At 37.0% G+C, this 18987-nt stretch overlaps 1 protein-coding gene across 2 annotated transcripts in view; it reads left to right on the top strand.

Annotated features, from left to right (window-relative positions):
- loxl2b (lysyl oxidase-like 2b) overlaps positions 1-17691 on the top strand; it is a 43619-nt gene extending 25928 nt beyond the window's left edge. The window contains exons 5-14 of one of the 2 annotated variants that reach the window (XM_077240898.1): positions 175-391; positions 1636-1819; positions 3581-3738; positions 3821-3988; positions 11458-11623; positions 12720-12960; positions 13735-13850; positions 14020-14156; positions 14288-14399; positions 16160-17691. In XM_077240898.1, the coding sequence (XP_077097013.1) occupies positions 175-391; positions 1636-1819; positions 3581-3738; positions 3821-3988; positions 11458-11623; positions 12720-12960; positions 13735-13850; positions 14020-14156; positions 14288-14399; positions 16160-16230 (1570 nt within the window). In that variant the 3' untranslated portion in view covers positions 16231-17691. Of the gene's footprint in view, positions 1-174; positions 392-1635; positions 1820-3580; positions 3739-3820; positions 3989-11457; positions 11624-12072; positions 12156-12719; positions 12961-13734; positions 13851-14019; positions 14157-14287; positions 14400-16159 lie in introns of those variants that run through there. The other variant, XM_077240899.1, reaches the window with a different exon arrangement.
- The last annotated feature ends 1296 nt before the right edge of the window (positions 17692-18987 follow it).

Genomic DNA, 18987 nt, shown 5'->3' with positions numbered 1-18987 from the left:
TCAGCTGCGCTTCATCCTTTTACAGTTCAAAGTGTATTGAATGTTTAATGCAGTCATGAATCTTTACTAGCCCTATTATGGCTAGAATCTTCCACTTTGGCCTATACATGTTTTTTTTGTGTGAGTTATGTTTGTTCAACTCAGTTCTCAAATTCCCTTTCCTTTGTTTCTCAGGATGTTTGCCCGCAGGAGAAAGCCAACTTACTGGGATTACTCCATAAATTGCACCGGAAATGAAGCTCATTTGTCTAGCTGTAAGCTGGGCCACACGCTCACCATCAAAGCCAATAGCACGTGTGAGCAGGGCACTCCTGTGGTAGTCAGCTGCGTCCCTGGCAGAGCTTTTGCCCCGACTCCCATGTCAGGATACAGGAAGGCCTTCAGACAGGAGGTGAGGCCAGATGATACATTTTCTCCAAAAATACAAGAAGCCACATGTCTACATGAGGTATTGCATTTGCACAGAACTTCTGACTCTCACCTTTGAGAAGACTAAGTATGGAACAGATCTCAACACACTTTATCACCATGGTTATAGAAAATATTGATCTAGACTAAGCGACTACTTTAAAGTGAATTGTCTCTTACTTATTTAAAGAAGAATGTATGGCAAAAGTGGCAGTTTTCAAGTCCAGTATTTTAAGCTGCCACAAAGTGTGATTATATGAATACTAATGTTAGAGAGCAGAGAAAAGGATATTTTTAAATCTTTAAAGCCCAATGATGACAGACATTTTACCCGAAAATGACATCACTCTTTCCAAATTACATATTTACGTAGTCCATGTGGAAGCCTGTCTGTTACATAGTATTCAGCGAGGTCAGTGAGTTCATTAGCATGATGTACAGTATATCTGCACCATTGAAGTGTCTGTTGTATATTCCTGAAAGAATTCCTGCAGAATATATCCATTCTTTTAATGATGAAGGTTTTGGAATTTTGCAAGGATGTATCAAATTGATAAAAAGTTAAAGTTAAGACATTTATAATGTTACAAAAAAACACATATTCTAAATAAATGCTGTTCCTTTGAACTTTTAATCTTTTCATCAAAGAATCCTCAAAATTTTTTATCATGGTTTCCACAAAAATATTAAGCGGAACAACTGTGTTCAATGTTGATCATAAAAATAAATGTTTATTGAGCACCAAATCAGCATATTAGAATGATTTCTGGAGGATTATGTGAAACCGAGTAAAGACTGGAGTAATGAAATTACTGTAAATTCAGATTTGCCATCACAGAAATAAATTACATTTGAAAATTTATTAAAATTTAAATTGTGATAGTATTTGACAATATTACTGTTATTCTTTTTTTGTTATTGTTGCTCAAATAAATGCAGCATTGGTGAGCATAAGAGAAAAAAAAATCGTAATGTTACCCCAACAGTGTATTTTAATTTAATAATTATAATGGTTTTACCAACTTTTGTAATGAGCATCTTAATTATGATGTTTTAAAGTTTGTAATGCACATCTGATGTAAATCCATTTGCTGAATCACTGTAAAACTTGTATATGAATTCCTTTTTTGAGTTTAGCACTTTCTTTTAGCTTTTAGCTTCACGTTTAGCTTTTCTGCTAAAAGGAATCGTCTTTCTCATTCAGTCTTCCTTTTCCTTCACATACAGCAACCCCTGGTGCGTCTCAGAGGTGGCGCTGTAGTTGGAGAGGGGCGTGTGGAGGTGTTGAAGAATGGAGAATGGGGCACGATCTGTGATGACAACTGGAATCTCGTAGCAGCTACTGTGGTGTGTCGTGAGCTTGGATTAGGGAGTGCCAAGGAGGCGCTTTCTGGAGGTCAGCTTGGACAAGGTGCGTACAATTGAATTTATCTAAAAGTTCTAAAGTAGATGGAATGCTACAACCTCCCTGATCCATTTATTTACTTGTGCCCTTTTAAGAGATTCATAGCACACAATGCTCTAGGGAACTGGTATAATGTTATAACTAAAATTGATACATTGTTATAATGAATGTAATTTATTAAGTAAGGGGTGGGAGGAAGACAAATTGATTAAGCTGAAAATGTTTCTCTTCTGGTCTGACATTACAGATAATAATTTTCATATAATATTTTAATTATTTATTTTGGCCTTATATACATATAAACATATAAAAGCCAGTTATTTAAAGGGGTCATGAACTGCTATGATTGGGTAACATTTGCATATGAAGAAAGTATTACAGGTGGAACTCTTTTTAAAACATTTACCACATTTTTCTATTAGTTGAAAACAAGTTATTTTTGGAAGCTTGTTTTTAAATTAAAGCTGTTTTGATATTTATATTTATTTACATTTAAATATATTCATTTAGCAGACGCTTTTATCCAAAGCGACTTACAAATGAGAACAATAGAAGCAGTTAAACTAACAGTAGGACAACAATATGCAAGTGCTATGACCCTTCTCAGTTTAATCTAACACAGTACATGTAATTTGTAATATTTTTTTTAAATAGAATAGAAGAGAAGAGAAAGTGTTAGTATTACTAGATCAAGTGCTGCCGAAAAAGATGCATCTTCTGCCGTTTCTTGAAAGTGGCTACGGACTCAGAAGCTCTGGTTGAGTTAGGCAGATCATTCCACCTGCAGGGAACAGTCAGTGTAAAGGTCTGAGAAAGAGACTTTGTGCCTCTTTGAGATGGCACCACAAGATGACGTTCGCTTGCAGAGCGCAAGTTTCTGGATGGCACATAAGTCTGAAGTAATAAGTTTAGGTAAAAGGGAGCAGAGCCAGTGGTTGTTATGTAGGCAAACGTCAGTGACTTGAATTTGATGCGAGCGGCAATTGGCAGCCAGTGCAATTTTGTGAGGAGAGGAGTGATGTGTCCTCTCTTCGGCTCGATAAAGACCAGTCTAGCTGCAGCATTCTGGATCAGTCGCAGAGGTTTGACAGTGCAAGCAGGATATATTTGAGTTATGGAATTAACAGTATGGTTTTATAGTACAATGACCTCTTATTTATCAGTAGATCAGGGACAATGTGATTTCTCAGTTCATGAGATTTCCTTTTAATTTTGCAAACAGCATGCTGTATTTGTGTTATCATATTATGTTTTCCTCACACAAATGGGTCTCTTTAAAAAATTATTGATGACTTTATATTTTAAGGTGGTCCATGGGGATCATCCTACCAAGGGTTTTTCAAACACCTGGCCTAAAATATTAATATATCCTACAGTCTTAGTGTGTCCAAATATTTTGTAGTAGTCCCACCATGTTTTTTTTTAATTTTTTTATTTATTTTTACAAATTGCATGTTTCCATGTTTATTCAGGTTTAAAGTGTAGTTTTAGGTCACTAATCTACAGTTGTCCTAATTTTGAACATGGCCAGTAAATTCCATCTTAATGGCATGGTAGACTCACATAAACTCAGTTCTTTCAGTTCTTTCTCTCTTGAAAACAACAATTTCCCACATACTTTCAAAAATGTACTTACATTTCAGGGTAAATTATGTTTTCTTCCTATGATTATTAGATATGTGTATATAGGTAGGTATTTTATTATTAGGACTAAACGTGTCTATGACCATTTATGGTTGTGTCTGGATAAAAACATGTATTTTCCAGGAATGGGCCCTGTACATATGAATGAGGTTCAATGTTCTGGCTTTGAGAAGTCTATCACTGAGTGTCCCTTCAATATGGATAAAGACTCTGAAGGCTGCAGTCATGAGGAGGACGCAGGCGTGAGGTGCAATGTTCCTGCCATGGGCTTCCAACAGAGGGTAAAAACTCACTCAAATTGACTGACTACCGAAATGCATTTTTACAGTCATAACATGACCAGTCTGCTCTTTATTATTGCAGCTGCGGTTGAGTGGAGGACATAACCCCTTTGAAGGCCGCGTTGAGGTTCTTATGGAGCGTAATGGTTCTCTGGTGTGGGGGACTGTGTGCGGTGAGGGCTGGGGCACTATGGAGGCCATGGTGGTCTGCAGACAGCTAGGCCTGGGCTTTGCAAGCAGTGCTTTCCAGGTATGTTTACTCCTCGAAATGTACATTTGAGTCTCATATTGTGATCCTTTTACACTGCTGAGACCTCAACAGGCTGTTGGTAAGGTATGTCTTTCCTTCTCACTGGATCATCCCTTGATCTTTGTAAACTGGATGTTGGCCCTTTGAAGAAATTCATGGTATTCCAAACTCGTATTACTATTCAGCTATTTTTGTATAAGCAGGGATGGTGGAGGACTGCTGTTTGTGATATCAAAGCTCTGTGTGGGCTGAAAGTTTTTCAGTGACGTCCTACTATGATTTCTGAACTTTATTAAAACCAATTCAAATCACTTCTGGAATGTTTCAGGTCAATTTGATTTTTATCGACTATTTTGTGACAATGGGATTCCTGTGGTGTCCTTTAACTGTTCCTGCTGGTTGTTAATAAGAAATCGCAGCATTCCAACACTCAGGCACGTTGTCTAGTCTAATGACATTTCATTTGTCAATTCACAGAAGGGATTTTGTAAACACAGTAGACTGGTGTACCTTCTAAAGAATTTATTGTGATTTATTTGTCAAATATGTCCACAAAGTAACCATTTTTTTTTCAGTAGTAGTGCAATTGACTCTCTACTCACTTGTACCATGTACAGTGTGGATTTTTTTCTTTTAATAGCCTTAGACAAAATCAGTTACTGCAAGAAAACAAATTTACTTGTATATTTAAAGTCTGAAATGAATCCCAGTTTTATTAGAGAAACAGCTCAGCTTGAAGTCGTCCTGTGAGAAAGAATGATGTTTCTAATGGTAATTAGTAGAACAACCAGCTGTTAAGACATGTCTTTTTCCCTCAGATTAACCTTCTTAAATACATGGTTTCTGACAGTTATAGATGTCTGTGTTTATGGTTGCCAAGAGAAACCATTACTCCCTTCTGGTTTGACAGCGTTGAAGATAAACTGTTACACCTGGGAAGCGTTCAAGAGAGTTAGAGACTGTCTATAATTTCCAAGAGGAAATTATCTCTTCATCAAATGGATCTTAGATAGATAATGAAGAACGAAACAGTTGACTGCCGCAGGGAAGGAGAGGTTTGCTTTTGAAGATGTTACTGTTGTGTTGACAAGTAATTTTTTTTCTGGAAATGGTTAAATAATACGGACTCTGTTTGTTTTTATTTTAAATAATTAAATGGTTCAATTATATGAAACAGACTTAAATGTAGGTAACTTACTATAAAAAATATGACATCAAAGAGAACATTTTGTTGCTCTGGGTATTACGTTTAATTCTCCTTTGGCTACTATTTAGTGTTTTGACTTTGCCACGGATGTGCAAAGCTAGGTCTTGGCTGCTGAGGACTTTTCTCGATTAGAACAAAAAGTCCCAGAGGTTTTTATAAGGTGACAGGAAATAGCACCATCTTTTGGTTATTTTACATTTTACTGTTAGTGGTTTCTCTTTCTCTTTTGCCTCAACTTTATGGTCTTTCATTTTAATATCTAGCATGTTCTTTCATAAAGTTGCATTCAATAAGACTGGTGCAAAAAAAAAAAGTCTACGCCAGTCTTATAGCGACACCTAGCGATGTGAATGTTTTCAGTTACCAATGCCATTGGATAACCTTTGATTCATTTATTAAAAGAGTGACCAGTAACATACAGGTTACTGAGACAGTGTTTTTTTTAGTATTAATTATTAACAATTCTGTTTTTATTTCAGTGTTTAGTCTGAGTAATTTTAGACTAAAATGTAATTTTAGACTATGGCTCAAGCCTCTGCCCCTTTTGTCTCAAAATGTATTGTGCCATTTTCTGATAATTGTAAATAATAATTATTATTATTATTATAAATATTACAATAAATAACACACTTACACACCCTTGCCACTAACAATAATAATACAAACAAATATTATATAAAAAAAATTTGGCGAAGAAGTGGTAGGCGGAGTTTCCTTTGCAGCGCCTCATAAGCATTTAACGGTTCTGGTACACCGTACACGCACTACAGCAGTTCGCGCGAGTCTCTTCAAACGAGCAGCAGGTAACGTTTAAAGGCCATGTTGCAGGTTAACCACCACTGTTGATTAATGGGTACATAAATCACTCAAGATATGTATATCATTTGTAAAATCTCTCAAAAATTGTCTTAAAGACCAGTTTTTTACGTTTCTGGTAGTAACGTTTTTTTTTTTACACAACTCGGTGATGACGTCACGTTGGGGAGAAGCTGAGGAAAGGGCGCCTCAGCCTAGTATTAGAACTATGGCGACTGACTGAGATGAGGAAGAGTTGGCAAGAAGAACTAACATGTATGATGGCCCGCAGCCGTATAATTTTGAACCTGTTAGACGTGAGAGGGCAAATGAAGAATTGCGAAGAACTGATGGCCGTCAAAGCCAATTAAATGCATGGTCCGAGGAGAAAGAGTGGAGGGTTGGTGAAGTGTCCTGGTGAGTTGCTATCATTTAGCAACGCAGCAATGAACACTGGAGATGGTCTACAAGCTATGGCAAGCCGTTTGAACTTACGAGCAGCAGTGTCTACGCAAGTCTTATTGAGAGTGAGGAGTTGTCGTCATGGTACAGAGCCCCTCCCCTCGATATCACGGGATCTCGCGGGATTCTCACCCTCTCCGCCATGTTGGCAGGATTCCGGCGGCAAAACAAGATAGTTTACATGTGTTGTTAACTCGGTAGTAGAGGAGGTTCTCGCAATTCCACACTGTTTTACCATGCCTGGAGGTCACTGCTGCGTTAAAAACTGCTCCAGTACCTCACACGATACATTTGGAAAACATAGGAAGAATGGAATACAGTTTTTTAGGTTACCGAAATGGACACAGCATCAGGGAGAGCAAGTCTCTGACCTGACGAGGAGACGCCGGATTGCTTGGTTGGCTGATGCCTTTGATAAGTTGTCACTGTTTGCTGTGCCTTAACGAACATGTGCAAAAGTGTTGTTTGAGTGCCTTATTCATTACTTTTTTATTTCTTGAAATAAATGCTTGAAACAACTTGATATGGCTTAACAATATTTATCGAGGACTGAATATATATGTATTTTTTTCGGACAACATAAGTTTCATGGACAACATAAGTAATAATAATAAAATAACAATACTGTTCTTAGTGCAAAAGAACAAATATCTTGATGCTGCTTCTCCAAATACCGCTGTTTTGCGCTTGGTGTGAGCTTGTTCCTGTAAGGTCCCTTTTCTTTCGCCTTATCTTTTTGCATTTCTTTACTTTCTTCCTTTTTTTCTCGTATTCGTAGATCCGTCTCTGTCCCGCCGAAATAATAAATGCGCGAAAATAATAAATGCGCAAAAATGAAAGAGCTCTTGAATGTTTAGTCGCGCTTCTATGAAGTTCTGATGGCGTTGCCCCTGGCAACCGATAGCGTCTCCTACCATCATGGCGGACCGGCTCAGACCCCGCCCACATCGGCACGTGACTCCTCAATCTCAATAGCGACACCTAGCGATGTGAATGTTTTCAGTTACCAATGCCATTAGATAACCTTTGATTCATTTATTAAAAGAGTGACCAGTAACATACAGGTTACTGACACAGTGTTTTTTTTTAGTATTAATTATTAACAATTCTGCTTATATTTCAGTTTTTAGTCTGAGTAATTTTAGTTCTTCAACTTAAACTTATCAGTAAGTTGATAATTTTTTTATCTAATATTTGTACTTTATTTTTTATTTCAGCTTTATTTCAATAGATTTAGTTAACAATAACATCACTACTGAGATAAAGCAAGTATTATACGGCTTATCAGTGGGGGGGGGGGGGGTTGGCTCAAGCCTCTGCCCCTTTTTTCTCAAAATGTATTGTGTCATTTTCTGATAATTGTAAATAATAATTATTATTATTATAAATATTACAATAAATAACACACTTACACACCCTTGCCACTAACAATAATAATACAAACAAATATTATATAAAAAAAATTTGGCGAAGAAGTGGTAGGCGGAGTTTCCTTTGCAGCGCCTCATAAGCATTTAACGGTTCTGGTACACCGTACACGCACTACAGCAGTTCGCGCGAGTCTCTTCAAACGAGCAGCAGGTAACGTTTAAAGGCCATGTTGCAGGTTAACCACCACTGTTGATTAATGGGTACATAAATCACTCAAGATATGTATATCATTTGTAAAATCTCTCAAAAATTGTCTTAAAGACCAGTTTTTTACGTTTCTGGTAGTAACTTTTTTTTTACACAACTCGGTGATGACGTCACGTTGGGGAGAAGCTGAGGAAAGGGCGCCTCAGCCTAGTATTAGAACTATGGCGACTGACTGAGATGAGGAAGAGTTGGCAAGAAGAACTAACATGTATGATGGCCCGCAGCCGTATAATTTTGAACCTGCTAGACGTGAGAGGGCAAATGAAGAATTGCCAAGAACTGATGGCCGTCAAAGCCAATTAAATGCATGGTCCGAGGAGAAAGAGTGGAGGGTTGGTGAAGTGTCCTGGTGAGTTGCTATCATTTAGCAACGCAGCAATGAACACTGGAGATGGTCTACAAGCTATGGCAAGCCGTTTTAACTTACGAGCAGCAGTGCACAATAACGGCACATATTTTTTTTACGTTTTCTTTATATTTAGTGGCAGTATATGATCATGACGTTAGTTCAGATAAGTACCGGTAACCTTTGTTATAGTGTCGTAGTACTGGTAAAGTTTGTCTTTGTCATTTAGAAATAGAAAGCATCATGCTAGCTATTAGGGGTGGAATTATACATGTATTCGTATAGAGGGAATGCGTTAACGTCATTAACACACATCTATTTGCTTCTCTGTTCTGTAGCTTTAGGTAGTCTGTAAAAATATTCCTCATATTTCTTGTCAAATCTAGTTGTACAGTCAGTCTCAAAGCTCTTTCCCGTTTTAGACGCGTTTTGTGTGTTTTTCCGCAGCATTCACACTGAAAACCAATGCTGCCGCTCAGTCTTTTTGCCACTTGTGGGTAACTGCAGTAACTCCGGCCAACGGTGACGTCACATTAACGTCACATTAACATTAATGCATTAACGTCACTTTCCCGCCGGAACACGCCCCCTCAGCCGGACTGAGTGGCAGAATAGCAGCTGCGTGACTGGATTTAATAGGGGAAACTGCGAAAACGCAAGTAAAACAAACGATTATCAGTTTAAACTAAAGATTGGACTCAATATAGTGTTCCTTACAACTTACTAAAGAATCAGTGATCCATGGATATTAACATGCAGCCAGGAATCGTGTTTCCTGACATTTATATGTGCCTGATTTCGACACCAGGGAAATACATACAGCAAATTTGCCTGTGAACGCTTTATATAAATACAATATAGGCAGGTCTAAATCCAGGTGATCACTTATATCAATGTTATATAAATCATCATATCGTCTAGACTTAAAACTTGTATAGTTTTTTGTCAGTGTTTATTTAAAAATGTCAAATTATACAGAATATAGAGTGGTAAATATTTGATTGATGAGTTGTCACTGCAATATATAACAATACAATATATAGAGAATGATTTTACCACTAAATTCAGCATATTGACACAAAAGTGATAACTGCAAGTCCACCTTTCGCTGCCTGGAGTCCAGTTGTTTCTATGAATTGCAGCGATCTATTTGCTTCTCTGTTCTGTTGCTTTCGGTAGTCTGTAAAAATATACCTCATATTTCTTGTCAAATCAAGTTGTACAGTCAGTCTCAAAGCTCTTTCCCGTTTTAGACGCGTTTTGTGTGTTTTTCCGCACATTCACGCTGAAAACCAATGCTGCCGCTCAGTCTTTTTGCCACCTGTGGGCGTAACCGCAGTCACTCCGGCCAACGGTGACGTCACGTGTATTCCCTCTATTGTGTGTGTGAGTGTGTGAGAGAGAGGCGCGGGCGCGATCGAACAGTGGAAACATAAAAACATAACTTACTCCGTCATTTTTGTTCATACAGGATATCATTCAAACTGCAAAGTGTTTACTTTTATTTAATTATATTTGTGTACACTCGCAATAAAACACAACATTGTGCTTCTGTCACACTCTAAAGTCTTGACACACACACACACACACACACACACACACACACACACACACACACACGCACGCACATGTCTGTCACTGTGTTTGGCAGGTGCTTGTGTGGGCGGTGTCGTCACATGGAAAGTGCATTGGAAAGCTTGTGCTGTAGGGAAGTGAGTTTTGTGATACCCAACAACATAAAATACAATGGATAACAGTTTAAATGTTTATTACCAACAAGCAAATTGCACAAATTCGTTGAAAAATTAACCCTGCAACATGGCCTTTAAGCTAATACAGAAAATTACATTTATCCTACCATCACCATGCTACTCTAAAAGTTGCTGCAGCATGCGAGTTATTCTTAACTACAATAAAAGTATAACTCGATTTCAGACGCATTCTGAGTGACAATCACAATGTCATTAGTTTTTATCCAAGCCAGGGAATAAAAGTGCAAGGGGAAATACATCTAACATTAAGTTAAATTAAATCTTAAGTCCATGTCCAACTCTAAATTGTAAGGAACTTATATCTTTGATTTCATAGTAACGCTTTACAATAAGGTTCATTTGTTCATTAGCCTACTCATGTATGAACTAACATGAACTAACCATGATCAACACATTTGTTACTGTAGGCTATATCTTAGTTAATACTACAACTGTTAATTGTTTATTCATTTTATGTCACAGTCAGTGCATTAACTAATGATAACAAATACAACTTTTGATTTTAATGTATTAGTAAATGCTGAAATTAATATTAACTAAGATTAATAAATGCTGTAGTAGTGCAGTTCATTAGCTAATTTTAACTAATAAAACCTTATTGTAAAGTGTTACTGATTCATGATAGCTAACACTGTCTTTCATACATATAATACATACATTAAATTTACAACATCAACAAAACTAAAAAAATAATTTTCCATAATTACCTTCTTGATTCTCACTGTTTTGTTTGGTAAAGTAAATAATATTTAGTAATTATTTCATTTTCTAATAATTTCATTTTCTATTTTCATTTGATGTGTTATGCATTCTAATAATTGTATCAATATATTTTATTAGAATGCCAAGGGAAGAAAGAATAGAAACAAAAACAATCAAGAAGTAATATTTTTTTTATTTAGTGCCCTTTTTGGTACCTCCGCCCCTGCCCCTGAGGAGGTCTGTGCACGCCACTGCGTCTTATAAGTATTACACACACCTCAACATGTCTGCTCCCATGATGCGACTCGCTCCATTTAAAATAAATCAGCTATGTTACTGAGTCTTCAAACATGTTCTTCAAAAGTACTATTACTTTCTTTATGTTTAAAACTTTAATGAGTAAAAATGACTGGGTGCATCTTTAATACTGTAGCCATTTGTTTAATAATAAATTGTGTCTTTATATTCAGTGTATTTGCACTACCTTTCATTTCCCTGTGGGATGGATGAATCACTTGAACTGAGGTGGGATCTTGTGTTTGTATAGGAGACATGGTACTGGCCTGGTTCAGTGAGTGCAGATGGGGTGGTTATGAGTGGGGTGAGGTGTGCTGGAACAGAGATGTCTCTCTCCCACTGTCTGCATCATGGAGAATATCTCAGCTGCCCTAGAGGTGGAGGACGCTTTGCTGCTGGAGTTTCCTGCTCTGAGAGTAAGTATTATCATTAGAATATTCAAATACAGTTATTCTTATATTTATGCATTTTTATGTCTCGACTTTCAGAGTTCTTTATGTATGTAATTCTATTACCTTCAACTAATTATTTTCTGGAGAAACACTGACCTCTACTGGTCTCTTTGAAAATACCATGCAATCCTGTTTGTATTGTGTCATCAACACATAGGGCCCTATTTTCACGACCTAAGTGCATGGTCTAAAGCGCAAGGCGCAAGTGCACTTGCACAAATTGCAAAAAAGTGCACTTTGAAGTGGTTCAAATCCACTTTTGCTAGTTTAACGACGGGAAAAATGGTCAGTGCGCCCAGTGCATGCTCTAAAAGGGTCGCCCTATTCTCTTAGTCTCTAAATGAGTAATGGCTGTGTTTTGGGCATAACATGCAATAAACCAATCAGAGTCTCATCTCCCATTCCCTTTAAAAGCCAGTTGCGCTCGCGTCATGGCGGATTCGCTATTTACATGGAGGAATTTGCAAGCGGAAATACTGAACCCTTCTCCAGAGAGGTATCAATTATTACTAATCCGCCCTTTAAATAACAAAAAAATATTGCACCATTGACTTTAGACCAGGTTTTTGTTGGTCAATGGCGGAGTCTATTTCAGTTGCCTTAAAATAGCAACACGCCAACAATCTCGTTTTCAGATCAGCACGCCCATGGGTGTAGCCTGGTTAAAACCAGACCCTGCTCAGTCAGAGCAAATCTAAATTTGCCGGAAGTTCGTCTGGGTTTTCCCAGGCTACCATGGGTGCACAAATGGGGGCAAATGCATTTGCTATTAAAACAACGTGGCGCAGGAAGTGAATATGGTAACTGCGTTGGGCTGAAACTAGAAAAAAACACTTGCATCGCATTGCACCGCCACTGCATATATGATAGGGCCCTTAGCATACCACTACATGATTACTAATGTAGTTTGTGGTATAATATGTGTTTAAAACAAGTCTCTTTTTCTGGTCATATGGAGTTAAAAACAATGAAAAATAATGGACAAACCTTTCTTTAGAACTCTTGACAGGAACACTCGTTTTAAAACATAAGCTTGGAGTTTTTTTTATTTTCCCTCCAGCTGCCCCAGATCTGGTGCTCAACCCCCAGGTGGTGGAACAGACCACATACTTAGAGGACCGACCTATGATCATGTTACAGTGTGCCTATGAGGAGAACTGCCTGGGCTCAACCTCCAGTGCCACCCCAGCCAACTCCTATCGCCGACTCCTCCGCTTCTCCTCCCAGATCCACAACAACGGACAATCTGACTTCAGACCCAAAGCCTCTAGAGAGACCTGGGTTTGGCATGACTGCCACAGGTGAGGGGGGCCTGATAACTGCTGGAGACAATAGAGGTAGAATTCAGATATCATTCATAAGAGCATAAATATATTACATTTATCCATGTTTTGAGGCCATGAACAAAAAATAATATACTAAATGGGTAAACAACAGAGTGGGGCTAACTGTATCAGTTTACATTTTTGTACTCATGGAAAGTACCCAAGTATCGTTCAAAACCTGGGGGTCAGCTTTTTATTATTTTTTTAAAAGAAATTAATCATTTTATTCAGTAAGGACAGATTTAACTGATCAAAAGTGACAGTAAAGATGTGTATAATGATTTCTATTTTAAATAAATACTGTTCTTTTGAACTTTTTTTCTATTAATCAAAGAATCCTGATTTTTTTTATCATGGTTTCCAAAAAAATATTAAGCGGGACTACTGTTTTCAATGTTGATAATTAAAAGAATTGTTTTCGAGCAGCAAATCAGCATATTACGATAATTTCTGAAGGATCGTGTGACCCTGAAGACTGGAGTAATAGCTACTGAAAATACAGCTTTTAAAATTACATTTGAAAATATATTAAAATAGAAAACAGTTATTTTAAATTAGTCATATTTCACAATATTACTGTTTTTATTGTGTTTTTGATCAAATAAATGCAACCTTGGTGAGCATAACTTACTTACCGGCCTACTTTCAAAACAATTAAAAAATCTTACCAACCACAAACTTTTAAATGGTATGGTAGGTCTTTACTTGTAGGTAAAGGTTTTTAAAATAATTATCTTTTTACTGTTACAGGCACTATCATAGTATGGAAGTGTTCACCCACTATGACCTAATTAGCAACAATGGAACCAAGGTGGCAGAAGGACACAAAGCAAGTTTCTGTCTGGAGGACTCAGAATGTGATGAAGGTATGAAAGAATGTGCATGTTTTTGTAGCTGACAATTGTAAGAATAAGCTGACCTCACTCTAACTCTGTAGTTTTCAACTCACAGTTATGTTTTCTGTTCCTTTTTTATAGTAGTGTAAACTTGTCATCAACTTGATAATGTGCTCTTTGTATTGTTGACTTTTTTAAGGAATTGAGAAGAGATACGAGTGTGCAAACTTTGGTGAGCAGGGGATCACAGTGGGCTGCTGGGATACATACAGACATGATATTGACTGCCAGTGGGTGGACATTACAGATGTTAAACCAGGAGACTACACATTCCAGGTAATAATGACATTTCCGAAATAGCAATCATTTTTGTACTAAAGAAATACTTTTAATCATATTATCCTGATTCTTGGAAACTGACATTGTGATTAGATCTTTGAGCTGACTGTTTTCACTCTTTCTGACAGATTGTAATTAACCCCAATTATGAGGTTGCTGAGTCGGATTACACCAATAACATTGTCAAATGCAGATGTCGATATGATGGTCATCGTATATGGATGTATAATTGCCATATAGGTAAACAAAACGTCATGAATGCCTCTTCACATTGTCTTGCCAAGAAAATGACTCACCTTTTTCACATACACTGGTTCCATAAATTATTCACTTTTGGACGCTTTAGTTGCATTTAGAAATAAGTTTTCTTTTTCGTGACTAGTCCCTTCATGCTAACCATGTATATCATATTATATTTATTTTATAGTTTGATTTTTTTATCTTACCTGAAAAGTTAGTGTATTCTTGTACACTACTATTCAAATATTTAGGGTCTATTTTTATTTTTTAATACTACTACTCAGGGCCGGATTAACCATTAGGCCAACTGGGCACTTGCCCAGGGGCCCACGACATCTAAGGGGCCCCGGGCACCAGGGGCGGATTGGCAATCGGGAGAGTCGGGAGTTTCCCCGGTGGGCCGGTAGTGTTTCGAGGCCGCGAGGGCCGGTCTGATAAAATGTATTCATTGCAAGTTCGCCAAGCGCACTTGTGGCCCAAGCGAGGGGAAGAAAACAAATATTGTAGATAACGGAGCGTATATTTGCACTAAGTGCCTGTCTTTTTAGCAAAAAGACACCCTTCACGAAATGGCTACAGTGCCGCAGGTCGTAGCGCATGAAGTGCTAGAAAGCAGCTTTTGATGCGCTCGACCCGAGTTCGAATCCACCTTTTGCCGAACTCTCTCTTCTCCCTTTTCCCAACACATATGACATGTAAAATGTATAACCTTACCTAACATAAAGGTCTCTAGCGTTATATTTTGCCAACGAACTAAAATCGAAACCATGATATGGCTTTGTGCCTTTATAAAACAGCACAAGACTTTAAGAATAGACATCCTGTTTGTGCTGCGTGATTTAAAGAAAAGTGCGCTCTTTGCTCACACGATCAGCATGGTTATCTGGTGTTTTCTCCTAAATAAAAGCTCAAGGGTTTATTTCTTGCTAGTGAAGAAATTAGGACATTTAACCTTAAAATGTACAAAATGTTCTTGCGGGGGACCATGCCCCCGAACCCCCCTAGAGGCACAGAGGTCCACCCAACATAGTTTTACAAATTCCTATGGGAAAGAACGACCATTTATGAACTTTACTCCAGCATAGTGCAAAAAGGTTCCTTTTAAGTCAGTAAAACTGTAAATGCCATATTAAAATGTCCTTGGACAAAATATACATTTGGCCTGCCTAAGGGGGGAGACATTGTGCCCAGGGGCCTCTGAACTCTTAATCCGGCCCTGCTACTATTTGTACAAAAGTGACCATAAAGACATTTATTAAAGATTTCTGTTTTAAATAATATCTTTTATTTTGAACTTTCTATTCATCAAAGAATCCTGCAAAAAAATGTATCACGGTTTCCACAAAAATATTAATCAGCACAACTGTTTTTGACAATAATAATAATAAGAAATCATATTTTAATGATTTAATTCACAGGAATACATTACACATTAAAATGTATTAAAAAAAGAAAGTTTAAATTCTGTTAATATTTAAAACTAATATTTAGTATTTTTGATCAAATAAATGCAGCCTTCGTGAGCATTAAAGTCTTCTTTCAAAAACATCAAAACAATTCACAGACCCGCAAACTTTTGAATAGTAGTCCAAATGTAAAAAAGAGGCTTGGCTTGATATTGTTATCTTCGCAAATTTTAAAGTAAAATAATAAACGTGTTTAAAGTATAATCTAAAGTGTTCATGAAATAGCATGCTTCGAATGAACATGCATAGAACCCTGTATAGTGAACGTCACTGTGATTCTGTGTCTCTTTTTAGGGGGCTCCTTTAGTGCCGAGACAGAAGACACTTTCCCTGGCCTGATCAACAACCAGGTGACCCATAGGTAAAAGAGAGGTGATAAAGAACGTCTAGAAACCCCGGCCAATCAGTGAGATTATCAAGAGCCCTGAACCACTACACCTCTCTAGAGGACCTTTCATCTCTCAGAATTGTCATGGTACTCGTTCGTCTATGCTCAGTGTCACAACATTCCTTTACTGTATTACAGGACTGAACATCACTTTTTCAATAGAGAACTCGATTAACAGACTGAAAAGCTGTTTTTTTTCCCCTCTGACCGCTGAGCCAGTAGCAATTCTGAAACCTCATTCTTTCTCTGTTTGCTGCTGGTGTTGAAGATGAAACTGTGGATAACTCTCAAGTGAGCTCACTTCAGACATGTAAGGAACTCTGGTGCACTTTTTAACTTTTAAAAGGGATCTGTGGTTTAGGTCTTTTTTTAAGCGTTTGGAAAAGGTGAGAGGAGTTTCCTCAGATGAGTCTTCTGAAAGAATATTAGATAAATCTACAAAAAATAAAGGCTTGAAGAGACCATTTCCTTTTCTTTTTAGTGAGATGCATTTCAGGTGTATACTTTGGCATTTTGAAAACCAAGCTAATTACTTTTGCTTATAGATATTATTGGTTATAATTTAAGTGTCTTATGGGTTTGTAGAGGAAACAACTGATACATTAGAAAGATATGATGAGACCTATAATATGTTCGGTTACACTTTATTTTACAGTGTCCTTTTTACATATGTTACATGTACTTACCATAGTAATAACAGTAAATTATGCATAATTACATGCAACTAACCCTCAACCAAGTCCTAACCCTATAGTAAGTAAATGTAGTTGCTTAATATTACTCAGTACAGAAATATATAATTACACTGTAACAATGACACCTTAAAATAAAGTGTAACCATATTTTCTACCAAAGTCCTATTTTATCAGTATTATTAGAAATTATATTACATTATGATCTGTAATGTATGAATACTTTAAATATTGCTAGTAGCTTTAAGCATCCCAATTCAGATCAGAAGTTCATAAATAAAAACGTTCAAACAGGGTCACCTGCTCCTGGGGTGCCAGTGTTTGTTTTGTTTTTTTCCCCCGCCTGTTCTTCTCAGACCTTGACTGACGGTCAGTTTTTTGTGGACAATGATTATGAATTATTTATGCCCTCCATTCTGTAACTCTTATGAAGCTGACTGAAAATGTCACAAGCAGTTTGATCCTTTCCAACCATTCATACAAGAGTACTCATAGTATTTCATCATATAAGTTTTAAATAACTTATTTTAAGACAGGGATTTCAAATTCTATTTCATAATTTCTTCTTTTTTCAAAGTGGAATGTCTTACATTTGTTGTCTGTCATTGGTGCTTACATAGTGTTATCCTCTGTTTTTTGAGGGACCCTATCAGCTACTTTTTATATTATGCTTACTTGAATGGATGTAAAAATCATGGATGAATGCGATGTGGCATAATAAACATGCATTATTTGGCAAAGAAAAACAATATGTAGTATGCCTGTTCATTATCCTAGTTGTTTTCCAGGAGTCATTCTTTCCTCTCCTCATTGCGCCCTCTTCTGGTGTTTTCCAAGGTGGGAAACGGATGCTATTTTCACTTCATCCACTAAAGTCTGCTCTAGTAACAAAATGAAAAAAAGATAGACCTCAGGACTCTACAATACTTTAGTTTTTGGTTTTTTGTGGGGTTTTTTTTGCACAGTGTGCATTATGTACCCTGCCAACTATGTAGCTATATAATGATTGGATAATGTTATCATTGCACACTGTTTCACATACAATAAATATGCACCGATACTAATTTTCCCAGCCAATAACGACTGCCGATTATTCAGAAGGATATCTGCCGATGCTGATACTGATAGTTAGATTTTTCTTAAGAAAAGAAAATCTCCCAAACATTGCTGCAAACTATAGAACCCTGTAATTTGGTACATTACTCTAATATTAGAGGTTACAATTAACAACAGGGGTATTATTCAACTTCTATTTATTTTTGTATACAATAATTACACTAAAGTAAAAACTGAAATGTTTGTAGGCTATACAACTCAGTTGCACATAGTTTTAATAAGCACTTGTCTTCATGGCAATTTTTTACAAATATATAATATATACAAGTAAATTAGCTTATTTTATTGCTAACCAAACAAACTGTGAATATCGGATAACTTTCCTGAGGTAAAATGCAATGTTAAGTGACATTGTTCACACGTAGTTCACAATGTAGGCCTATATATCTCTGACTACAGCGATCTGTCACGTCACATTTAAGAGAAGAGTTTGAAAGATGTTTCTTATCATAAGTAACAAAGCACAAATCTCTTTGCGATTATTGGACGGGAGTCGGGCTACAAACAATATTTGTTGTAGGGAAAAACTGCTGGCCTGGCTTGAACTACGGGTGATTCATAGGGTAAAACAAAGACTGCTTTTAGCTTTTTTAACTGTTAAATAAACTTTTTTTTTAAACTGTTTATTATTGCATCAACTTGCCCTAAATTCAACACGAGAGATTTTCTTCACACATTATGAGTTGCAGTCTGACACTTTTTCCGCACCCTTTTGATTGACAGGATATATTCGGCCCTTATCATCGTCTGTTTTTAAACAATGATGGCCGATAGTGAAAATAATAGCTTTTATCGGCCTATATACTGATTATGTGCATCTCTACTGCATGCAGTACAATAGGCAATTTCATTTGGAACAACGGAACTCTTGAGATGAATCTGAGTGTATTTAATTTCTGTTCATATTCATTGCTAGGGTACTAAAA

Source organism: Siphateles boraxobius, unplaced genomic scaffold, assembly GCF_051911475.1.
Source record: "Siphateles boraxobius isolate OS27281-9 unplaced genomic scaffold, OSU_SipBor_1 24, whole genome shotgun sequence".
Lineage (NCBI taxonomy): Eukaryota > Metazoa > Chordata > Actinopteri > Cypriniformes > Leuciscidae > Siphateles > Siphateles boraxobius.
The sequence above is the reverse complement of the archived record's forward strand: the minus strand, read 5'-3'. Positions and strand labels throughout refer to the sequence as shown.